The sequence below is a fragment of the Sorex fumeus genome, unplaced genomic scaffold, assembly GCF_029834395.1.
Source record: "Sorex fumeus unplaced genomic scaffold, SorFum_2.1 ptg000051l, whole genome shotgun sequence".
NCBI classification, from domain to species: domain Eukaryota; kingdom Metazoa; phylum Chordata; class Mammalia; order Eulipotyphla; family Soricidae; genus Sorex; species Sorex fumeus.
The window spans coordinates 11,775,843-11,797,639 of NW_026606108.1; the positions used below are offsets into that span (position 1 = coordinate 11,775,843).

A 21,797-nucleotide genomic window follows, 5' to 3' on the forward strand; every position below is an offset into this window, starting at 1 on the left:
CACACACTCTCTCACACACACACACACACACACACACACACACACACACTCACTCACTCACACCCTCCCTCTCCCCTGGTCCCGCTCTCCTGTCTGCCCTCCCTCAGCCACTGCGGAGCCCTGGCGCCACCTGGTGGTCATGCGCACACCTCCCCACAGCACAGCTGAGGACCAACCTTGGTTGTTTCATTCACACCTCCCCCTGCATGGGGGAACAGGCATTGCACCCACTTTACAGATGAAAAAACAGAAAAGCTCAAAAATTGCCAGTAACAAAAATGAGCAAGGAATCCAGCTATTTTCCTGGGCTTTTCAGATCCCGGATAAGGTCTTGCCCCGGGAGCGGGAGCTTGGACACCCGAAGGACAGTGGGATTCATGTGGAGAGGAGTGGGCAGGCCAGGGCCCTGGAAACCATGACAAGTGCACCTGCACTAGCCCGTGGCCAAGCAAGCCTAGAGAACCACCCTTGCCCCGCCCCCAACGCCTCTTCCTCTGATTCCCCCTGACCCTGCAGTCCCACAGGGCCCCCACCTGTCTGGGAGCCCCTCCCCTCCCCAGAGCTGCCCAACAGCACATAGTGGGCCGGGCCAAAGCGCCTTCAGGTGACAGGAAACTAGCCAGCATGAGGACATCTCGTTCCCCCAGGTGGCTGAGACCAGCCCTGGAGGAGACATCCTGTCCCTGACCCCCTGGGGATGTCTGTCAATGATAGGTCCCAAGCTCCCTTACTCCTGACAGGTACCTGGAAGAGTCCCGACTTACCTAAACATGACCACGGCTGAGCCACGCCTGTTTCAAATCCTTCAGTGCCCGTGCCCAGGCCCTCAGAACAAAGCCCAACGCTCTTGGCCATGCTGACCTCTCACCCCAAGGCACAGCCTATGAACTATGTTTTAGGTGCTTGCTCTGAACTTTGCATGTGCCCTCCCCTCAACCACTACCTCCAGGAAGCTGGTCTTGACTGCCAATGCTGAGTCAGGGGCCAGCCCTTTCCTGTGTTCTACCATTACTGGTTCTTCACTCTCCTAATAGGGCCTGTGTGCACTGTGTCGCCAGCAGCTAACTCCTAGGAAAAATCAAAGTTGCAGCTGACACAGTGAACGGAGACTGAGAAGGTGCTGTTCTGGCTAGAGCAAATGTCTACTAAACAAGCACCACCCTGGGTTATCCGAGACACGGGTTAGAGTCACACAAAACCCAACACGGTTGCATCCTGCGAGTCCTTTATTCCCCACAGTGTAGCTGCAGCCTCACAAGAGCTCATCAGGTCACTCAGGATTCAGGCATCGACCCTCGGCAGGGAGGTGAGAGGCACTGGCGGCCAGCAGTGCTCCCTGAGTTCGGTGCGGTTCTCAGGCAAGCAGAGAACCAGCGCCTCAGTTCCACAGTGCAATGCAACATGGGGAAGGCACATTCCGGCATCCCTGGGAGAAAACGCGAGCCCTTCTCCACCTGCGTGACAGGCAGCTCACATTCTAGCAGCGTGCGCCTCACCCCCACTGCAGACGTTCTTGTCTTTCCTTCACGAGAGAGATCAGATTCCAAGCACATTTCCCAGTCTCCCTTTGGCCAGCACCAGCATCCAACGGTGCTCAGGTCCCGCTTAATGGCACTCACTAAAGAGATATTCTGGGACCTGACAGGGCAGGGTGCCCTCTTCAACCCTCCCTGAAAGCTGCCATTGGAAGCCTGGGATCTGATGCCGGGCTCAGACAGCACAAGCTGGGGCCCTTCCCAGGGTTCATCGTCAGCCCTGAGGGCGCAGCAGAGGTCCCCAACCCTAACCACACCAGAGGGGCCCGGGGAACTTTCTGAGTTCGGAGGCCACAGCCCCAAGGTGAACTGCACCCGAATCCGAGGTGGGACCTGGTCTCGGACATGACTGCAGCTGGGTCTGGTGTAGGGGGTAAGAACCCACAAGTGCCCCACTTTGCTTTGCTCTTGCTTTCCTCAGTTCCCACTTGTATCAGAGCTCTGAGCGGGAAAGTACATTGTGTTGAGTCGCCTGGTAGCTGGTCTCTAGGCATTGTGTGGCCTCTGGCATCTACCGCCCAGCAGGGTTAAGTCACAGACAGGACACCCATGCACATACCTCCTCGAAGCCCTCTGAACGGCAGCTGACATCTCTAAGCACTGCCTTGGAATGTTCCTGGACATGACTCTAAACCGCCAACCTGTCCCTAAATACACTCAGGCTCGGGCTGACTCCACCATCACTCGCCTGCATGGGACCTTACACTGAGCTGTTTTGCACACTGAGTCTTGGGATTTTGCTCCGCCCCAAGGACCACCTGGAGGAGCCCATCACAGGGACCTCCCTTCTTTCTGCCCCATCTGGGGGGAAGTGGGACTCCCTTGAACATGAACTACTTTGAGGGGTTTGGGCTTCCTGACACTGGAACAGGGTGGCAGGAGTTTTAACTTGAGCAGAGACTTTCTGCCAGTTGGGGCTGGGGCCAGGAAGGACCAGGCAGTGATCCGCAGTGTGTGCCGCAGTGTGTCTGTCCTCAATGTCTGTCTGTCATGTCTGCCCAGTGTCTGTCTGCCCACATTACCCAAGTGTCTGCCTGCAGTGTCTACCCAGTGTGTGCCTGCAGTGTGTCTGTCTCTGTCTAGTGTGTGCCTGCAGTGTGTCCGCCCAGTGACTGCCTGCAGTGTGTCTGCCCAATGTGTGCCTACAGTGTGTCTGCCCAGTGTGTACCTACAGTGTGTCTGCCCAGTGTGTGCCTGCAGTGTGTCTGTCCAGTGTCTGCCTGCAGTGTGTCTGTCTAGTGTGTGCCTGCAGTGTGTCCGCCCAGTGACTGCCTGAAATGTTTCTGTCCAGTGTGTGCCTACAGTGTGTCTGCCCGGTGTGTACCTACAGTGTGTCTGCCCGGCGTGTACCTACAGTGTGTCTGCCCAGTGTGTGCCTGCAGTGTGTCTGCCCAGTGTCTGCCTGCCGATCAATGAGCCTGGGCCTGGCCTAACAGTGCCAACCTACCATCTGCCAGCTGGTGCCAGGGACCACGCTGAGAGCAGTGTCCACTAACCTAAGAGCCCTCACAGTGCCAGCGTCCCATCCCTCTGCACAGCCTAGAATCAGGCCTGTCTGCATGGGCAGCCCAAGCTGCAGCCTATGCCCGAGCCCCCACAGCCCTGACACCACACCCACTGATGCCTTAAGGCCCTGGTGTCCTCCGGAAAACCTCAGAAAGTCCCGTGACTCCCCTTGGGGGAGCAGGACGCCCAGCCGTTACCTCAGCTCCCACCCACCAGGCCTCTGACATCACCTGCTTCCCAGCCCTCCCCCGTATTCCCAGGCCCGTTTGTGCCTGTTGCACAGACAGCAGCAGAAGCCGTGCCTGGAGCATGACCCCCCCCCCCCGGGTGGCACCCCTCCAAGTCCCGCTTCCCTGGAACTGCCTCCGATATGCCTCCACACATTCTAGAACTATGACTGGATCCCACCCACTCTCTGGCCGAGCCAACGGTGTCCTGGGAACTCCCTGCTGTCCCGAGGTCAGGTTTTCCCAGGGGAGGATTCCAGGGATCACTGTCTGATCAAAGAGAGATGGAGGTGACGGAGAGGACCTAGGGCCCCTATACCAACTTCAGTGGGATGGGAACTGTCGGTGGGTCCCTCCGGTGACCACACAGCACACAGTTCACAGGGAACCCCGGTGCCAGCCATGCCTGGGAGCACACAGGTCAGAACAGAATCCTCACCGGCCAGGCCCTTCCCAGGGCCACCACCACCTCACAGACTCCTGGGATACTTGGCTGTGAGGGGAGACTAATTGGGGAGACTCCAGCCCCAGGGTGCCGGGCTCAGGTCCCGGACCAGGAAGCCAGAGGGCACATAGCCCCGCCGCCCATCCACCTCCACCAGGCTCCATTCTGGGTTCCCCTTCTTGTCCTGGGCCTCCACGACGGTCACCAGCTGGCCAGCCTGCAGACTCACTTCATGGCTGCTTCTGGCCACAAAGGGGTACGCCACCACCACCTGAAACACAAAGGGTGGGGGGAACCCCACAGGTCAGGAGGCTGGCATCCTGCTCCTCAGTCACCGCTGGGCAACCTGCCCCACTTCCAGACAAGGACACTGAGGCACGGAGAAGGCAGAGAAGTGACCCCGCCACATGGCAGAGACAGGGGCCATCCTGGCCTCAAACGGGGGCGCCCAAGCTGTGTAGCTGCCGTGGGGCTGCGCAGTGATCAGTAAACCCCCACTTCCTCCCCAGACCAGAAGTGGAGCTTGGAAGAGAGAGGATGTGTGTGGGAGGAACAGGATCCCCTTTCAGAGAAAGGCACTGATTGGCCTGTAGAACATGTCGGTGGGGAGGAAGAACATTTCTTCTGCTTCAGCACCTACCAAATGGCAGGAAGAAAGCATCCCCTGGGGGGGGGAACTGAGGGGACTTGGTGAAATGGGGCCCAGTGGTGCTTTTCTCACACTTCCTGCTGCCCCTCTGGACCAAGCAGGCCAGGAGCACTAGGACGCGTCCATCTGAGCTCCTTGAACAGCCAGGAGGAAATGGGGGGTAGTCTGAGTGGGAGCTGCGGGGTGAGGTCACAAAGACCCCCTCACCTCCCCAGTCTGCCCTAGCTGGGGCCAGAGGCAAACTCACTCCTTGCTCAGGGGGCAGGGGCTGTGCCCTGCTTCTGCTGGGGTTCTTGTGGGTCTAGTCTGGATGGTGGGGCTGTCCGGAAGAGGCAGTCCTAGCACGCTGGCTGAGGGCTGTGCTGGAAGGCCACAGATGGATTCCATAGGCATCACTGTAGCCATACTTGAGGTCCTCTCCCCAGCCCAGTCATCCCTGATTCTTCCCTGGACACTGATCCCAGTGGCTCGCAGCATCCCTCGCCTTGGATCTTCTGTGGCTCCTTGGCCATTGGTGTGGTCCCTTCAAGCGGTGGATCCCAGTGGGCACAGCCTCCATGGACCATCCTGTGACTTCTCTGCCCCACAGATACCCTTGCCAGCCACACACCAGCGCCCCACCCCTGCCCTGCCAACCCTCCACTGCCCGCCCTGTCCTTGACCTTTTTAAGATTCACTTCACAAACCACTGCACACACCTATGCAAATGGCCACAGCTAGGCCACCACCATTCCTATATCTGCACGGTTGTGCCAGCCATCATCACAATCGGACCCAGAACATCTTCATGGTTTCCCATGAGCTAGTTGTCACACCTTTCCACTTCCCCTGGCACCTGCCAGCCACTGTCTCCAGATGCACTTCATTTGCCTGGACAGGAAATCTCAGGGGAGCCCTGACTGTGGCCTGTCCCTTTGTCTGGGCAGAGTCGTGTAGTTCGTGGATATGGCACTGCTTTCTGCTCCTCTGATGATAGATCTCTGCATCGCCTCTTCTGTGGGGCTCTGACGCATTAGTGCTGCTTTGACATTCATGTTTCCCCCCTCCAGGTCACCCCCGGAGCCCCTTGCTTGGCTACATGGATAGGTCCTGTTCTCATAGTCCTGTCCTATTTCCAGCTCCCAGATTCTCTGAGGATTCTGGGAGCTATCTCCTGACCCTTCACAGGTGACCGACTGAACACACATTTGGGTTCTCCCAGTCGGGGGGAGCACCTCCCTCTCCATACCCCAACACACCCCCTTTATCCAGAGAACATCTCACATTTCAGAACTGAGAATCAGCAGCCTTTTTCCAGAAAGCTCTTTCCTGAACCTCCCCACTGCCAGAGCTCAGGCACTTATCACACTTTAATGTTACAAATTCAACATGGCAATTCATTAATGACTGTTTCTCCAGCCCTGATTATAAATGAAAGGAGGGCAGGAATCAAGATTTGCTTGTGGTTTAAGAACGGACGGCTAGATGAGTAGATGGGTGAATGGGTGGGTGGATGGATGGACGGACGGACGGACAGATGGATAGATGGATAGATGGATGGATGGGTGGATGGTTGGATAGATGGATGGACAGATGGGTGGGTGGGTAGGTGGATGGTTGGATGAATAAATGGATGGGTGGGTGGGTGGGTTATGGATGGATGAATAATTGGATGCATGGGTAGATGGATGGTTGGATGGGTGGATAGATAGACGGATAGACTGTTGGATGTATGGATGGATAGACAAAAATGAATAGATAGATGGGTGGGTGAATAAGTAGATGGATGGATGGTTGCATGGGTGGAGGGATGGATAGATGGCTGGATGGGTGAAAGAATGGGGGTGGGTAGATGGGGGTAGATGGATGGAGGGGTGGGTGGATGGGTGGGTGGGTAGATGAATGGATGGATGGAATGACTCCACTTTCCCTACTCTTGGGAACAAAGTGCTCACTCTTTTGTCAATGTGGCAGTGGTGGTGGCTCCTTCCTCTGTCCCCTCCTACAACCTTGACACTGATATAGCCACAACCATGGCTCTGGCTCAGAGGGTGCAGGTCTCACCAGATGGGAGGAAAATCAAAGTCCTGTCCAGAATCCCTGGGGAGATGGGACCCACCCCTCTCCAGACTCACCTGGGTCATGGTGGGGACAGTGGGGATGGGCCCAGAGGTGACAGGGACAGCAGGTGTGGGAGCTGGAGCAGGCTCTGGTGTGAGACATCGGGTGTCATCAGGAAGCCCGCCTCTCTCCTCCTCTCTGGGAACTGCCTGGTATGGCTCCAGCTTCCTGGCAGGCACATAGCCTCGATGGCCTAGAGACAGGTGGGATGTTATCTGACACGAGCCATTTCCGTTACCTCTTTCCATGGAAAAAGAAACCCACAGAGGTGAGTGTCCCAGACGAGCATCTCCATTACCAGGGCCCAAAAGGCCATCGGGGAGCTCAGCAAGTCACCCCACTGTCCATCTTGTCTGTGTACCCCAGGACAAATGTCCACCCCACAGGGGCAGCACACCCACCCACAACTGCTCTGACACATCAAAGGTTCTTCATGAGAGTGGAATCAAAACTGCTCCCAAAGGCTGGTGGCCCTGCTCTATCCATCACCCCTCTCCCTTGGGCAGACCAGAGCATGTTGCTGCCCTTCCCAGGACAGCCTGAGTGTGGGGCGCAGGGACGGTGTGGACGCTAAGCAAAGAAGGGAAGAAAGGGCCCTTCTCCTCCTCCAGGGCCCCAGGCCCTTCTCAGGCTGTATCTGCTCTGTGCTGTCAGTCATGCCCTAGGACCAGCTGCTGCAATCCCGGAGCTGGCCAGGTATCAGGGCTCCATTTGATTTTCTAGCCTCCCTTTGATTTTCTGCTGCCTCCGTTTCAGCGCTGAACCAAACTCTGATGTTCTTCTCTGAGGACCTGCAGTTGGCAGCAGGGACTGAGCTGTAATCTGGGCCCCTGGCCCCCAGCCCCCAGCCCGGGCTTGAATCCCACTTAGCTGCTTTCAACCTGAGTCACAAAGTTCTTTTCTGATTTTATCCCCATGTGTGCTATTATCTTAATTTTTTTTAAATCAAGGCATTTTCTTTTCTGTTTCAGGGGATCCTCCCAATTAATACTCAGGAGATCCCCACCAGCAACTTCTGGCCAGTGCAAGGGCCTGAGGATGTGGTGCTGCAGTGGCTGGGATTACCCAGGGGCCCCTGGAGGTGCTTAGGGGCCTCTAGGACTGGACTCAGTGATGCTCAGGGCACCACGTGGTTCTAGGGATGGTATTTGGGTTGTGTGCATGTTAGGTAAATGCCCTACTCAGTGCACTATCCTTTCAGCACTATCAACTCACTTTTTAAAACATTCTTGTACTATTACAATAACATGAATAAAAAGAATTGTGCGGTATATATATATGTATATGTGTATATATATATATATATATATATATATATATATATATATAAAACACCGTAGCACTGTCCTTCCATTGTTCATCGATTTGCTTGAGCGGGCACCAGTAACGTCTCCATTGTGAGACTTGTTACTGTATTTGGCATATCGAATATGTCATGGGGAGCTTTTCAGGCTTTGCGGTGCGGGCAGAATACTCTCGGTAGCTTGCTGGGCTCTCCAAGAGGAGTGGAAGAATCAAACCCAGGTCGGCCATGTGCAAGGCAAATACCCTACCTGCTATGCTATTGCTCTGGCATGGCCCCCCATATATATATGGAGGGCCTCCCATACTAGGGCACTCGGGGTCAGTTCCTCACAATACTTAACCCAGCTGTGTTGAGTGCTTGGACCCAGTAACGTGTTTTTGCTCAGGTCCAGTCATGCTGATATGCTGATGGCTAACAGGGCTATGGCAGTGCTTAGGGACCCCACCTGGTGCTGGAGATTGAATTCAAGGCGTTACTCCTGCCAGGCTTGAACTCCAACCCTTTGAGCTATCATACAGGCCCAAGATAAGCAAATTCAGATACTAAGCAGGTTGGAAAGACAGTACTGAGGTTAAGACCCCATGCCTGGCACACAGCCATCCCCAGCACCATGTACAGTCCCCTGAGTACAGAGATAGGAGTAAGCCCTGAGCATCACTGGGTGTGTCCTAAAACAAACTCCCCTCAAACACACGTCAAAACAAAAACAAATGAAGATACTTAAATGACAAAACTGTCCTAATGGAGAAAACTGCCTTAGACCCCCTTCCAATAGCCTCACATAGCCCTCCTCTTGTGGATCATGTACCCTACTTTGGAAGATCCAGTGGGCCACTTCCCCGGGAGCGCTTGATGTCACTGGTCTCTGGCCAGCTTGCCTGTTCACCCTGGGCACAGTGATCGAGTACTCGCTAAGGGCCTCAACAGCTCAGGGGGACAGGGAATGCACTGCTCTGACCTGAACTCCCACACATCTGCTCTCAATCTGGACCCAGGCTTCCCAGTGTTCAGAGGAAGGCTGGGGTTCCCTCCATCCAGCTCCGCCTACCTCAGGGCTCTGCGAGGCCCCCGGCGGGGTCCCATCCTCTCCGCACGCCCCGTGTGCAGCAGCAAAGCTGAGGGAGTTCTTTGACCACGCACCACACAGGACCCTGCATTTTCACTCTGTGGTACAGCCAGCCCAGCCCGGCAATATCCCCATCCCAGCATGGGCTACTACTGGTGCTTTTCCCAGATGGAGTAGGGGAGGGGCCAAGCGCACCTACCCCCGGTGTCCACCAGCCAGCGGCTGCTGTTGCCTTTGGTATCCCTGTTTTGAAGGAGGGCCACGACTTGCCCCTGCAGTAGTGTCAGGTCCATGGGTCCCGTCCCGCTGACGTTGCCTGTCAGCTGGTACAGCTTCCCGGGGCCGTACCTGCTCAGAAGAGCCTGCATCAGGCGCTCGGTGCCTGGTGGGAGAGGCTAGGTGGGGACAGACAGACAGACAAACACAGGGTGTGAAGAGTCAGGAGTCTGCCCCAGCCCAAACACGCCCTGGCCCGCCAGAAGTGCAGGGCCCAAAGATACACACACAGGCTCTCAGCACACTAAGGCATTTCTGGAGAAACTTTCGGCGGAACCGCTGAGACCTCTCCCAGGCCTAAACTTCTCTGGAATAACTCAGAGAACTTCAGGGTCAAGCCCCACCTTGTGCCCATGACACGGAGCGAAGTGACGGCACAGGACTGTATGCCAGCCTCTTCGGTGGGCATCACACATGCTCCAGGCTGCCTGCATTGGCATCCCAGCTAGCATAGGGCTGGCACAGGGGAGCCCAATGGCAGGATAGGAGTGGCCCTGAGTTGGTGGCCCACAAGCTGCAAGGTGTATGGAAGAGGGAGCAGGCTAATCTAGGACAGCTCCTGTCCAGGAGAGGGTGTGAACGTCTGTGTGTGTGTGTGTCTGTGTCTATGTGTCTCTCTGTGTGTTACTCTGCATCTGTGTGTGTCTGTCTAGGTCTGTATGTGTGTGTGTCCCAGCATCTGAGTTTCTCCCTATATACGTATGTGTATCTGCATCTCTGTGTGTATCTCTGCATCAATGTGTGTCTCCGGCGCTGTATGAATCTCTGTATTTGTGTGTCTCGCTGCATCTGGGTGTCTCTCTGCATTTGTGTATTTCTGCGTCTGTGTTTCTGTCTGTCTCTGTGTCTGTATGTGTATCTCTGAATCTTTGTGTCTGTGTTTGTGTGTATTTCTGCAGAGTGTATGTTTGTCTACATCTGTGAGTGTGTGTGTCTCTCTGTGTGTGTATGTGTGTGTGAGTAGGTGAGGAGAGTGCAGGAAAGGGAGAATCTCTTGCAACCAATCTGAAACACATACTGAAATGAGGATGTTTCCATTTCTTTCTTTTATTTTGTTTTTTCTACACCTTCTGGTTTCTCAAAGAAGTAGGGCTTGCTTCTCCTACAAGAAAGCTGTTTATGTGTTTTGAAGAAGGAGAAAGGAGGCCCCCTTCTGAGGGCTCCTGCTCCTTATTTCAGCACCCAAGAGACAAGGTCCCCCACAGCCCCGGCCCCCAAGTGTCAGTGAGGGGTGTGTTTGGGGTGTGAGTTGGAGTCTGCCTTTCCCCACCCACAGCAGGAATGATGGGCTTGGAGGGAAGCCCACTGATTCCTTCATTCTCTCTGTCCCAGGCCCCCCACCCCCTTCTGTGGACTGTGCAGTGATCTCCTGGCCCTTCCCTGCAGTCTCACAGCAAATAACAGTTTTCAGTTTCTCAGACCTGTCTGCAGCTACATACAAATCACATTCTCTCTAGGAATAGACCCGCATGGACTAGAAGTCAGGCTGTCCTGGACAGCAGAGAAAAGTTCTTTACCAAAAAGAGCTTTTGGCCAGCAAAGCTTTGTGAACCGTAATGTTGCTGAAATACTGTTTCTTGCAATTGAAAAAAAAAATCCATTGCACAAAGAAAACCTAGATAAATTCTTATTCAGACTGTTCATCTTGCATGCAACTACTGAAAGAAGTCAGTTGAGGAAATAGGGTAAATTCTGATGGAAAAAAAAAAGGAAAAAGTTGCACATTTTCTGATGTCATTTGGCTTTCTAGTAAAGTCTAGGACCAGAGCGAATACAGAGGGTAGGGGTTTGTCTAGCACACAATTGACTCAGTTTCCATCCCAGCACCCCCTATGCGCCCCTGGCACTGCCAGGAATGATCTCTGAGCACAGAGCCAGGAGTAACTCCTGAGCATCACTGGGTGTGGCCCCAAAATCAAACAAACAAACAAACAAACACTGTCCTCCCGTTGTTCATTGATTTGCTCAAGCGGGCCCAGTAACGTCTTCATTTTGAGACTTGTTGTTACTGTGTTTGGCATATTGAATACATCACGGGTAGCTTTCCAGGCTTTGCCGTGCCGGCGAGATACTCTCGGTAGCTTGCCAGGCTCTCCGAGAAGGGCGGAGAAATTGAACCCGGCTCGGCCGGGTCGGCTGCACGCAAGGCAAACGCCCTTACCGCTGTGAAAATCAAATTGACCAAAAAACTGTTTGGGGACCAGAGAGCTAGTATAGAGATTAAAGTGTATGCTTTGTACGCAGCCAGTTCAGGTTTGATCCCCTGCACCTCATAGTTCCCCAAGTATCACCTAGTGCAGCCCCCTGGAGGGCCCTGAGCACTGCCAGTAATCCCCCACACCTCAGGGCCGAGCTTTGAGCCACACACAGGCCCAGCTGGTGAGAATCAACAAGAAAAGGCCCCTCGGCCTCCTGAAGACTATTTGGGAGGTCAGCCCCCATCCAGAAAAAAAAAAAAAGTTTAAGTTTTCTTTCTTTCTTTTTTTTTTTTTTTGCTTTTTGGGTCACACCCGGTGATGCTCAGGAGTTACTCCTGGCTTTGCACTCAGGAATCATTCCTGGCATGCTCCGGGGACCCTATGGGATGCTGGGAATCGAACTTGGGTCAGCCACGGTGCAAGGCAAACGCCCTACCCGCTGTGCTATTGCTCCAGTCCCAAGTTTTCTTATTTTAGAACCAAGATCTTTTCTCTCTTATGGCTCCTGGCCATAAGAACTTGTGAAAACACACACACACACACACACACACACACACACACACACACACACACCATACACCATCCTTGCTCCCAGAAAGAAAAGAGAGCAGAAAAAGCAATTTCATGGGTAGCAGGAAACAGGGGGGCAGGGAGAAGGGCAACGGGGGGGCAGGGGGGAGCTGAGCCCACTGGCAGGGAGCCTCAGGGACAGGAGCACTTACTTGTATGGTGGCAGGTGGCAGCACTTTCTCGAAGTTCTCTTGAAAGGAACGAAGCTGGTTTCCCGCCTGGCCTAGTGTATCCTCCAGCAGCTGCCTGAAGTCCAGGTCAGAGACAAGGTAGTGCGGCAGCTGGGAGGGCACAGACACTGCCAGTCAGGCCTTTCTCAGAAGGCAGGACACACGCTAGCCTGGGGGGTCATCTCAGCTACAGTTTCCTTCTGCCTCCTGCCTCCTTTAAGGAAGCACCTCTCCTCTCTTTTTCTCTCTCTCTGTCTCTTTTCTGTCTCTCTGTGTCTCTGTCTCTGTCTGTCTCTGTCTATCCCTCTCTCTGTCTCTGTCTCTCTTTCTGGTCCCTCTGTCTCTCTGTCTCTCTCTCTGTCTCTCTCTCTCTCTCTCTCTCTCTCTCTCTCTGTCTCTGTCTCTTTGTCACTCTGTCTCTGTCTCTCTCTCTCCCCCACCCTCATCCCTTTGGGGCATTATGGTTTGCAGTGCAGACACTGAGAGGTTATCCTGTTGTGGGAAGGTGGCGAGAGGGAAACTGGGGACATTGGTGGTAGGACCTGTACACTGGCGGAGGGACGGGTGTTGGAATACCATATGATTGAAACCCAACCATGATCAGGGCTTTATGACTCTGTATCTCACGGTGATTCAATTTCAATAAATAAATGAATTACAATAAATTTTTAAAAAGAAGACAAGCAGAGGTGGGAGGGAAGGGACACGGGTGTGGAAAGGAACAGGCAGCAGAGAGCAACTCTTCCAGGATTTTCCCTTGCAGCCACTGGGCGGGGAAAGTTGATCGGGGGGAGCACAGAGCACAGGAGCCAGCACAGAACGGACAAGACTCTCAGCCTGGCGGCGTCCTCCGAGGTCACCCACTTGCTCAGCTCCAGCACAATGCAGGACTCTTTCCTACATCAACCCCAGTCTGGAACGTTCCAAAACTCAGGACCTAAGAGCCAGGAGTAGCCTCCAATACTGTTACGTGTGGCCCCGAGCTCATTAGTAGTGACACCTCTTCGGGGCTCTTCTGAGGGTTGGCTGGCATCATGCGAGCAAGCAGCTCTTCTGGATAGGCACGTGGTAAATACTCAGACTCCAGAAAGAGGAAAAGTAACAGAAACACCCGTTGGAGGGACTTAACCCTTATTGTGTAGATGGGACTTGGGATCAGTCACCAACTTCCAATATATTCCAAGGACTGGCTGCAAGCCAGCTGTTTCCCTGAGTAGAGATGACCCAGGACTCGGGGAATGAGAACTGACGGATGGATGGATCCGGCACCCGGAATGGAGTGAGCTGCTCTTTGGGCACGGGCATTCATACCTGCTTCCACACCTGACCCTTAGGGACCCGTTTGGCAATCACACACACCACCCTCCTTAAGTTAGCATCTTGCCAGTTGGGGCATTTAGAGGAATGCTGGCCGACTTCACGGGGAAACAGGCAAACGTTATCTGACTTGGGTTCCAATTGGGACAATCTATCACAGGACGGACAGGCAGGCATCCCGTTCTTCCACATACTTTACTTCCTCCTTGAAATAATCTGATTGTTCCGCCTGCAGGAGGGAGTTCTACCTTTTGGAGCTCTATTTTTTCCCCTACATCCCAGCACCTACATCGCCTGAATCTGTAACTCCTGCATTTGAAGACCTCCAAATAAAATTTTCTTTCTTTCTTTCTTTCTTTCTTTCTTTCTTTCTTTCTTTCTTCTTTCCTTCCTTCCTTCCTTCTTTTCTTCCCTCCTTTCCTTTCCTTTCCTTTCCTTTCTTCCCTCCCTTCCTTCCTCCCGTCCTTCCTTCCTTCCTTCCGGAAGAGAGGGTAATGGGTCACATCTGTGATGTGCAGTGTTTGCTCCTAGCTCTGAGCTGGGAGGTGACTCCCAGCAGTGCTTGGGGACCTGTGCAATGTTGGAGAGCAAACCTAGGCCTGCCACATGCACTGCACACACTCACCCCGCGGATCGGTCTCTGCCTAAGCGCGATCTCCAATCCCAAAGCTTTGTTTACACTTGCAAGGCAGAACACAGCTTGCTGGGGGATAATTTTCCACAGTAACAGAGCCTTCTTTGCTCTGGGTCCTGGGGCCTGGAGGCCCAGTTCTGGCCTCGCTTTCCTGGTCTGATCCCATTCACGGCAGGAGATGGCATGCTTGGAGGCCCACCTCTCCTCTCTGCCTCCAGGCCTGTGATGCTCTGTCAGGGAGCAGAGGATCCCACTACCGGGGCGGGAGTGGGGCTTTACCTGGGCCGCGCTGCCTTCTGCCTTCTCCAGCACCTGCTTCACCAGGTCCCCCTGGAGTGCCACAAAAGTTCGTAGGATGTGGCCCAGCCACTGCAGGGCCAGCTGGTTAAACTGGGGGAGCTCAGCCACCAGCAGGGAGTTGAGCGCCTGGTACGTGTGCCGAGCTGCGTCCTCCTCATAGGTCACACTCCCCACTTCTAACAGCTTCTCTTCCACCCGCTCGAAGTCCAGCAGTTTGTCCAGGCGCTTCTTGATCAAGTTCTGAGGGCCGGTCAGGGCTTTGGCCAGGCTGCACAGAGGCTTCCACACCAGGCCTTCCAGACGCTGCTTCTGTGGGCAGAGGGCAGCCGGGGAGCAGGGATTGGAGGTGGCAGAGAGCAGGCCCTGGGCACTGCCAGCCTTTCCCCCACCCACTGCTGTCACTTCTAGTCTCTTATCTAACGTTCCTGGTCCCCAGTGTGCTCATGTTGACTCCAGAACCCATGCTTATGGCGAGCATATCAGAGTTTCAGGAGAGGCACGCAGACCTCATTTCAGTGCGAGTGTACACAGAGCGTGGGAAGTGCGGTGGGCACAGCGCTTGGGGCCCCAAACTTGGCCGTGAGCTGTAGAAATACTGGGAGGTCACGCCCTTGGGAGCCTCCAGCCTGATCTGCAGAATGGGGCTATTAATAGTAACTACCCTCACATGGTGAGGATTAAAGGAGGCGATGCGCGGTAAAGGGCTTAGCGCAGCAGTGCCTGGCTGAGAGAAGCTCCATCAACGGGAGCCGGGCTATTTTTATTAGTGCGATCCACTAATAATAATCTGCCCTGCCGATTGGCAGGGCAGCCCTGGCTCTGGAAAGGATCCATCACAGGCTTGGCCACGTGCTGACAATGAAGGCGGGAGGAGGAAGCGCCACTCACAAACTCGGGAAAGGCCTGCAGCTGGAGGTCTCTGGCCAGGCAGCAGTACTCCACCACGGGGCCGCTGGCCATGTCCAGGGCGTAGTCCTGCGGCTGAAAGCGGAGGAAAGCCTGCACCGTGCAAACGAGAGACAGCCAGTCACAGCCTTCAGTGTTGGTCCGGCACCAACTGCCCCTCGAAGAGGTTGCTCTGGCTCTGCACACCCCCGATGGATGCTCTCTGAACTTCACACATCCACGTACCATGCTGTGATCTCCACCACCCGCCCACACACACACACCAAGTCCATATTCTGTGTAGTCAACTAACCATTCCTGTTTAAGCCCGTGAGTGACCAGCTAGCCCAGTATCTCTGCTGTCTGGGATCCCCGTGCTGTCATTTCCAGCTATCCTGCAGTCAGGAGCATCACAGCTGACAGGGTGCGAACCACCAGCAAACACCACTATAGACAGAGGCACAAGCACCAGAGCCAGGAAGTGACGTGTCTGTATGACCCAGAGCACACTCTGGGAAGCAGCACCATAAGACTGTGCATGAGCACCCTGGCTGTGTGTGTGTCTGTGTGCCAGCCTCATAATTTAATATACAGCTCCTGGTGAATTCCATGACATGGTGGGCACTGCCACTCACCTGGCCATTGTGGCAAGAAAGGGAAGAAAAGAGGGTACCTTCAAATACTACCAGAAGGGAGACATGCAATGGCTGCTCTAAGTAGGCCTGTAAGAATCATTTCTATGTGGGCTGAGCAATAGTACAGTGGGCAGGGCACTTGCCTTGCAGGCAGTCAGTCAGTATTCAATCCACAACCAGGAATAATTCTTTGTCTCTGTGTGTGTGTTGTGTGTGTGTGTGTGTGTGTGTGTGTCACACCTGGTGATGCACAGGGATTACTCCTGGCTAATGCACTCAGGAACTACTCCTACCCGCTGTGCTATCACTTCAGTCCAGCCCCAGCAGTAATTCTTAAGGGCAAAGTCAGGAGTAAACCCTGAGCATGACGGGTGTGATGCAAAAACAAAAACAAACAAAAAGAATAGAATGCTATAATAACTACCAAGAGGATTGAGTTCAGTCTGAATGTCACTGCACGCTGAAGGCCCCTGGGGTCCTCTTATAGACGAGTCAGCGAGGACTGAGGAATAAGAGAGGGAGTCCCTTTCTCATTGTGGGATTCCTTGCCAAGAGTTTATCTCTAGCATAATTCTGTGTCCAGGGAAATGCAGTCCTTCATATTTTGGGTTTTTTTGTTTTGTTTTGGGGGTCACACCCAGAAACGCTCATGGGTTACTCCTGGTTCTGCTAAGGAATCACTCCTGGAGGTGCTCAGGGGACCATGTGGGATGCCAGGGATGGAACCCAGGCTGACTGTATGTGAGGCAAATGCCCTCCCCGCTGTACTACGGCTCTGGGCCCAAATAACCATCCTTCCCCCTCACCCCCCTGCAGAGGCAGCTGTGTCTCTCTCGTGCCTCTGTCTGTGCTCTCCAGGCCCCATTGTTCTTTTTCATTCCATGGCTTCGAGTACCCTCCCTTTCCTTTTGGCTGTCTGTGCTGTTCCAATCCCTCCCCGTGGAGGGCAAAGAGGGGGCAGGATGGACCAGGGCCCCTCACAGAGGAGGCGAGATCAAGACCTCCTTCCCTTTCCTGACTTCCAATAACTTCACACCAACTCCCATTCTCCAAGAGCCCGTTATAGTCTGACCCAGCTGGCTTGCACAAATAGATGTAACTGAGAAAAAAAAAAAAGGCGCCTAAAAGGGACAGAGTGGAATGTATGAGTCAGCACCCGTGACGAGAACGAAGGGGCTGCTGGCAAGAAAAGAGCCGTGCTGGCTAGGAATGGAAGCTGGTGTTCCCGTGGGCTGAATCAGTTGGTAGAAATGTATTTTCTTGGGCCTGCATAGCATTTAAATGTTGGCTTTTAATTAGCTACTCACATGGACGCATCATGAGATTTCACCTAAAAGTCTGAAATTTCAGGGCTTTTGTTTCCCTTAAATTCAGAACTGGATCTCCTGTGTGCACTTACTTCCCTACAAGGCAACGAACTCTCTGAGTTAAATAGCAGGATCCACTCGGTCGTTCATGTAGTTATTTAAATTCCAAACATTATGCCTGTGGCTTATGAAAATTGCATCGCCAGGGCATAAGGGCTTGTGGACCTGAGTGTGGCACCCAATGACCTTAGCTGCTGTCCCCTTGTAGGTACCGAGTCTCTGTGCCCTGCTGGACTGGCAGGCACCCTCTGCAGGGCTCTGACCCCAGTGAATTCCGAATCTGCCCACTAGGAAGCCTGGGCTCCCACTAGGACCAGAACAGCCACAGTCAGACATCCTGTGGGCTGAGGATGTTGATCGGGGGCCTTTGGATGACGCTGCCCTTGCCCACATGCTCCTTACCCAGCGAACCCAGGGACCGAAGGAGCCCATGTGCTTCCTACCCCGGGAACCCAACCCCACTTGCCCTCTGTTGGCGCAGGATGCTCACCTCCAGGTTATCCAGGTAAGCAGCCACGTTACTCTTCAGCTCGTTTACACACAGCGACACCCACTGGAACTTCTCTTCTAACTCATCAAATGCCTTGTCTTCCGTCTGAAAGTTTTGCATGTGAGGGCCAAGAATAGCCACACGAGGGCAGTGTCGGTCCCGCACTGGCAGCCCAAGTGCTCCCCCGGGGCCCCTGTCCACAGGCCCCCTCAGCCCCCCCCCCCCCCCACAACGCCAGTTCCCCCAGCTCAAAGCTGGAGGCAGGGAGAGCAATTTGGGTACAGACCACAGAGTCAGGTAGATGCAGGGGCACTGGAGTCTGGATCCGTGTGCTTCCTGGCTGGGGGACCTTGGGCAAGTGTCCAACCCTCCCTGAGTCTGGACTGTAAAGAGCCAAGAAGGAAGCTCAAGTGGCCCGGTACAAGCCTGTCGTGCAGCAAGGTCCTGAGTTGGGTCCTCAGAACCACATGCTTCCCTCAGCACTGCAGGGCTTGGCCTCTAGTTTTTAAAAATGTAAGTAGTGGGAGCCAGAGCAGTCGTACAGTGGGTAGAGCATTTGCCTTGCATGCCACCAACTCAGGTTCATCCCCCAGCACCCCATAGGATCCCCTGAGCTCACCAGGAGTGATCCCTGAGCACAGAGCCAGGAGTAAACTCTGAGCACTGCCAAGTGTGGCCCACTCCCTCCCCACCCCCACCCCCAAATGTGAAAAATAAATATATCTGCTTCAGAACCAGACAGGGGGCACAAGGCGAAGGCCCTCGCCTTGCAAGTGACATATATATCCCTCCCAGGTGCCAATACACAGCTCCATATACGGTCCCGGGAGCACTGTCAGGGGTCACTCAGAGCCAGGAGGAGCTCCTGAGCACAGCCAGGTGAGGCCCAAAACTGCTCCCCAGAAAAAGAATACCTACTTCATTGTGTGGATCAAATCATGTTTGGGAGGGAGGCTAGATTGACAGTTCAGTGGGCGGGGTACTTGCCTTGTATGCAGCTGCCCTGGGTTCAATCCCCGGCATCCCTCCGGGAGTGAGCCCTGAGTCCCTCCGGGAGTGAGCCCTGAGCCCAGCAGGGTGTGGACTCAAAATGCACAATTTTTAAAAATTCAATACTAAAATAAATAATGTTTGGCTTTAAGCAGTTCCACAAACATCCTGAGTTGTTGCCAGTAGCTGTTCGAGGCTGATTGCTAGGCCAGAGATGAGCTCCCTGATCCCCAGCAATGAGAAAGCCCCATCCTGGCACTTAGAAGGGGCCCAGAGAGCAGCTATGCCATGTTGGGGAGTCACAGGACCCCTCGACCTACGTACCTTCATCACCTCCTCCCCTCTGGAGGATGCCTGCTTGCCCCCTGCGCTGTCTCCCCCTGGGGGATGTGGCCAGGACAGAATGCGCACCCCTGCCCCCCTGCTGCTGAGATCCAGGTTTCCCTGGTTCCTGAGACTTGCGAGGGGCTGAAATGCTCTGGCACCCGAAGCTGGCGCTCCCAGACGCTGTCTCAACTTGATCTGAGCTCGCCAACCACAGCCATTACGGGAGGGCAGAAAGGTCTAAAGGACCGAAGCCACCCCTCAAGAGAACACATTAGCTCTGGGCTGGCCAAGGCTGAGGAAAGGAGCAAGGTAGGGGAGAGAGTGAAACAGACGGAGAGAAAGACAGAGGGGCATCTGCCTGGGTGCCGCATGCAGGAGCACTCTGACGGGGCATCTATACAGGCACCACATACAGGAGGAACGCCCCTGAAACGCTGTTTTGCTGATTCAGGACCTCTCTCCCGCACACTCACCCTCGACACCAACCCCGCCTCCTGCTTCAGCAGCTGGCTCAGCCTCGTGGTTTTCTTGGACAGGGTGTGCGTGTTGATGCGGGCCAGCCGCTCCCGCAGCGTCAGCGACTCCGTCTTGGCGTACTTGGAGGCTGCATGGACAGAGGAGTGGTAGGGCAAGGGGCCCCTGCCGACCCCAACACGCCTTCCAGGCGCCTTATACACCTTTCCCACGCAGCGGGTGGGGAAGTGTGCTGAGCCCCCGCCAGCCCTTCTCAGGCCTGTTTCCTCAGCTGAGACAATTTGCCTAAGATCCCTCAGCCAGATGTCTACAGACACGTCACCTGACCCTGTTGTGGATTTGAACAGTGGCTCTGTCCCTTTCCAGCTCTGTGCCTAGAGCAAATGACAGATCTCGTTTCTCTGCTCATGAAATGAGGGAACAGTAGCGGCCTTAGAGATCTAGGGGAGGCACCACAACGGGTGGTGAACACAGAAACAGGTTGGTGGTATTAGCTGCCAATAGCCACAGTATTCATATTATTATTGTGGTTGTTGTTGTTGTTTTGCTGTTGATGTTGCTGTTGTTGTTATTATAGAGTCGCGACTGTGTGATCAAGTTCCTCTCTACTTGGGACGCTCCTTTATCTTCCAGGCCCCTCTGTTCTACAAACCTGACAGGCAGAGTTTCCTACCCTGGGCATCTATATAACTTTTTCTCCATCTCCATTCTCTTCCAATAACAGCACCATTTGGCTTGACCTCACTAGAGGTCAAGGCATGGATGCTGACAGTAGGAGTCACTCCATAGACTGCCCCCCCACCCCCCCCCACACACATGGGCCCTGGCCACAGGGATTTATTCAGTGCAGAGTACTACACCCAAGCTTAAGCCAATTAGATGAGGTGATCCAAATGGGTGGTGTTGGGAGTGGGTGGGGGTGGGAGCTCTGATTCAGCATTACAGCTAAGGGAGATGGATCCTGTTTCATCCCAGAGGTTGTGGTGTGCAATGTGAGTCTTGGACCGGGAATGGTCACAGTGCATCCTAACGAAGTCCAGTAAAAGAGAAGCTGGCGTTGGTGCAGGGGGCACCCCACATGGTCCACCGAGCCCCACTAGAAGTGATCCCTGAGGGCAGAGTCAGGAGTTAGCCCTGAGCACAGTCAGGTGTGGCTCCCCCCCCAAAAAAAAAGAAAGAGAGAGAGAGAGAGAGAGAGAGAGAGAGAGAGAGAGAGAGAGAAACTGACCTGACACCGAGTAAAGAGAAGAGACAGAAGAATTTCAGGGAAGTGGACAGAGAGATATAGCACAGCGGGAGGTCATCTGCCTTACATGCGGCTGAACCCAGTTCAATCCTGACATCCTATATGATCCCTTGAGCACCATCAGGAGTGATCTATAAGCATAGAGCCAAGAATAGGCTCCAAGCACTGCCAGATATAGCCCCCAAACAGACAAATAATAAGAATACGAACCAAGAATGCCAGGAAAATGGAGCCAGAATCCTGAGTCAATCCTTCCTACAACCCACATTGCCGCTGAAGTTGTAGTGTGTGAGCCACTGGGGAAGCAGGTAGGGAGGAGAAGCATGGCACGCAGATGCCCAAGGCCTTACCCACTTCCTTGCGCCTCTTGTACTCATTGATGTTGGTGTTCAGGTCCTGGAGGGCAGAAGAAGCCCTCTGCAGGACAGGGTAGGCACTGGCCTCAGGGAGGGTGCTCTCCAGGATTTTCTGCAGCAGCAGTGGGTACTTGGTAATCCTCTGCAGAGGGATTACCAATAAGAAACTGAGGCCCGAGGGTCCAGCGTGTGGCCTGAGGGAAAAGACTGGCATTAGGTGGGTGGCACCCCCTCTGGCCCCAGAGCCTCTGGGCTCTCCTCCAAGACATAGCACCCTGGCAGGCAAGTCACCCTCTGCTGGTGACCTTGGGTTTCCTCAAGCAGAGACTCTGAGGTCATTAGACCAAGTCCTACTGGTCATCACCCCCCTTGCAGGTCCTAGGCACCCCATCTGTTCCAGATCCGGTGGTGAGTTCCCCGCCTGCATTGTGCTGGGTCTCCAATAACAGATGCCACTGACCACCCCCACCTTCCCCAAACACATTCTTTGGCCTCCAGAGATGCCCTTCCTTCTGCTCCATGCTCCCTGGGCCTCCCGCTGGCCTCCTTCCAGTGCCTGTCTCCTCCTCTCTGTCACTCTCTCACTGACTGATTCAAATATTCCAGAACCAAGACCTCCACTCGCAACTCCTGTCAGAGCCCCAGACTCCCACAGCAGTCTCTAACGGGCGAAGTCCCACAGAGGGACAGCAAAATAGCTCTACTGCCTCAGAGAAGGGAAACCTGAA

At 54.3% G+C, this 21,797-nt stretch overlaps 1 protein-coding gene across 1 annotated transcript in view; it reads right to left on the reverse strand.

Annotated features, from left to right (window-relative positions):
* Positions 1-3,771: 3,771 nt before the first annotated feature.
* Positions 3,772-21,797, reverse strand: part of ARHGEF37 (Rho guanine nucleotide exchange factor 37) — a 61,198-nt gene continuing 43,172 nt past the window's right edge. The window contains exons 6-14 of the mRNA XM_056124592.1: positions 21,064-21,263; positions 19,467-19,597; positions 17,677-17,781; positions 15,188-15,298; positions 14,279-14,608; positions 12,031-12,159; positions 9,034-9,229; positions 6,477-6,655; positions 3,772-3,984 (exon numbers count right to left, since the gene is read on the reverse strand). Coding sequence (XP_055980567.1) covers positions 3,775-3,984; positions 6,477-6,655; positions 9,034-9,229; positions 12,031-12,159; positions 14,279-14,608; positions 15,188-15,298; positions 17,677-17,781; positions 19,467-19,597; positions 21,064-21,263 — 1,591 coding nt within the window. The 3' untranslated portion in view covers positions 3,772-3,774. The remainder of the gene's footprint in view (positions 3,985-6,476; positions 6,656-9,033; positions 9,230-12,030; positions 12,160-14,278; positions 14,609-15,187; positions 15,299-17,676; positions 17,782-19,466; positions 19,598-21,063; positions 21,264-21,797) is intronic.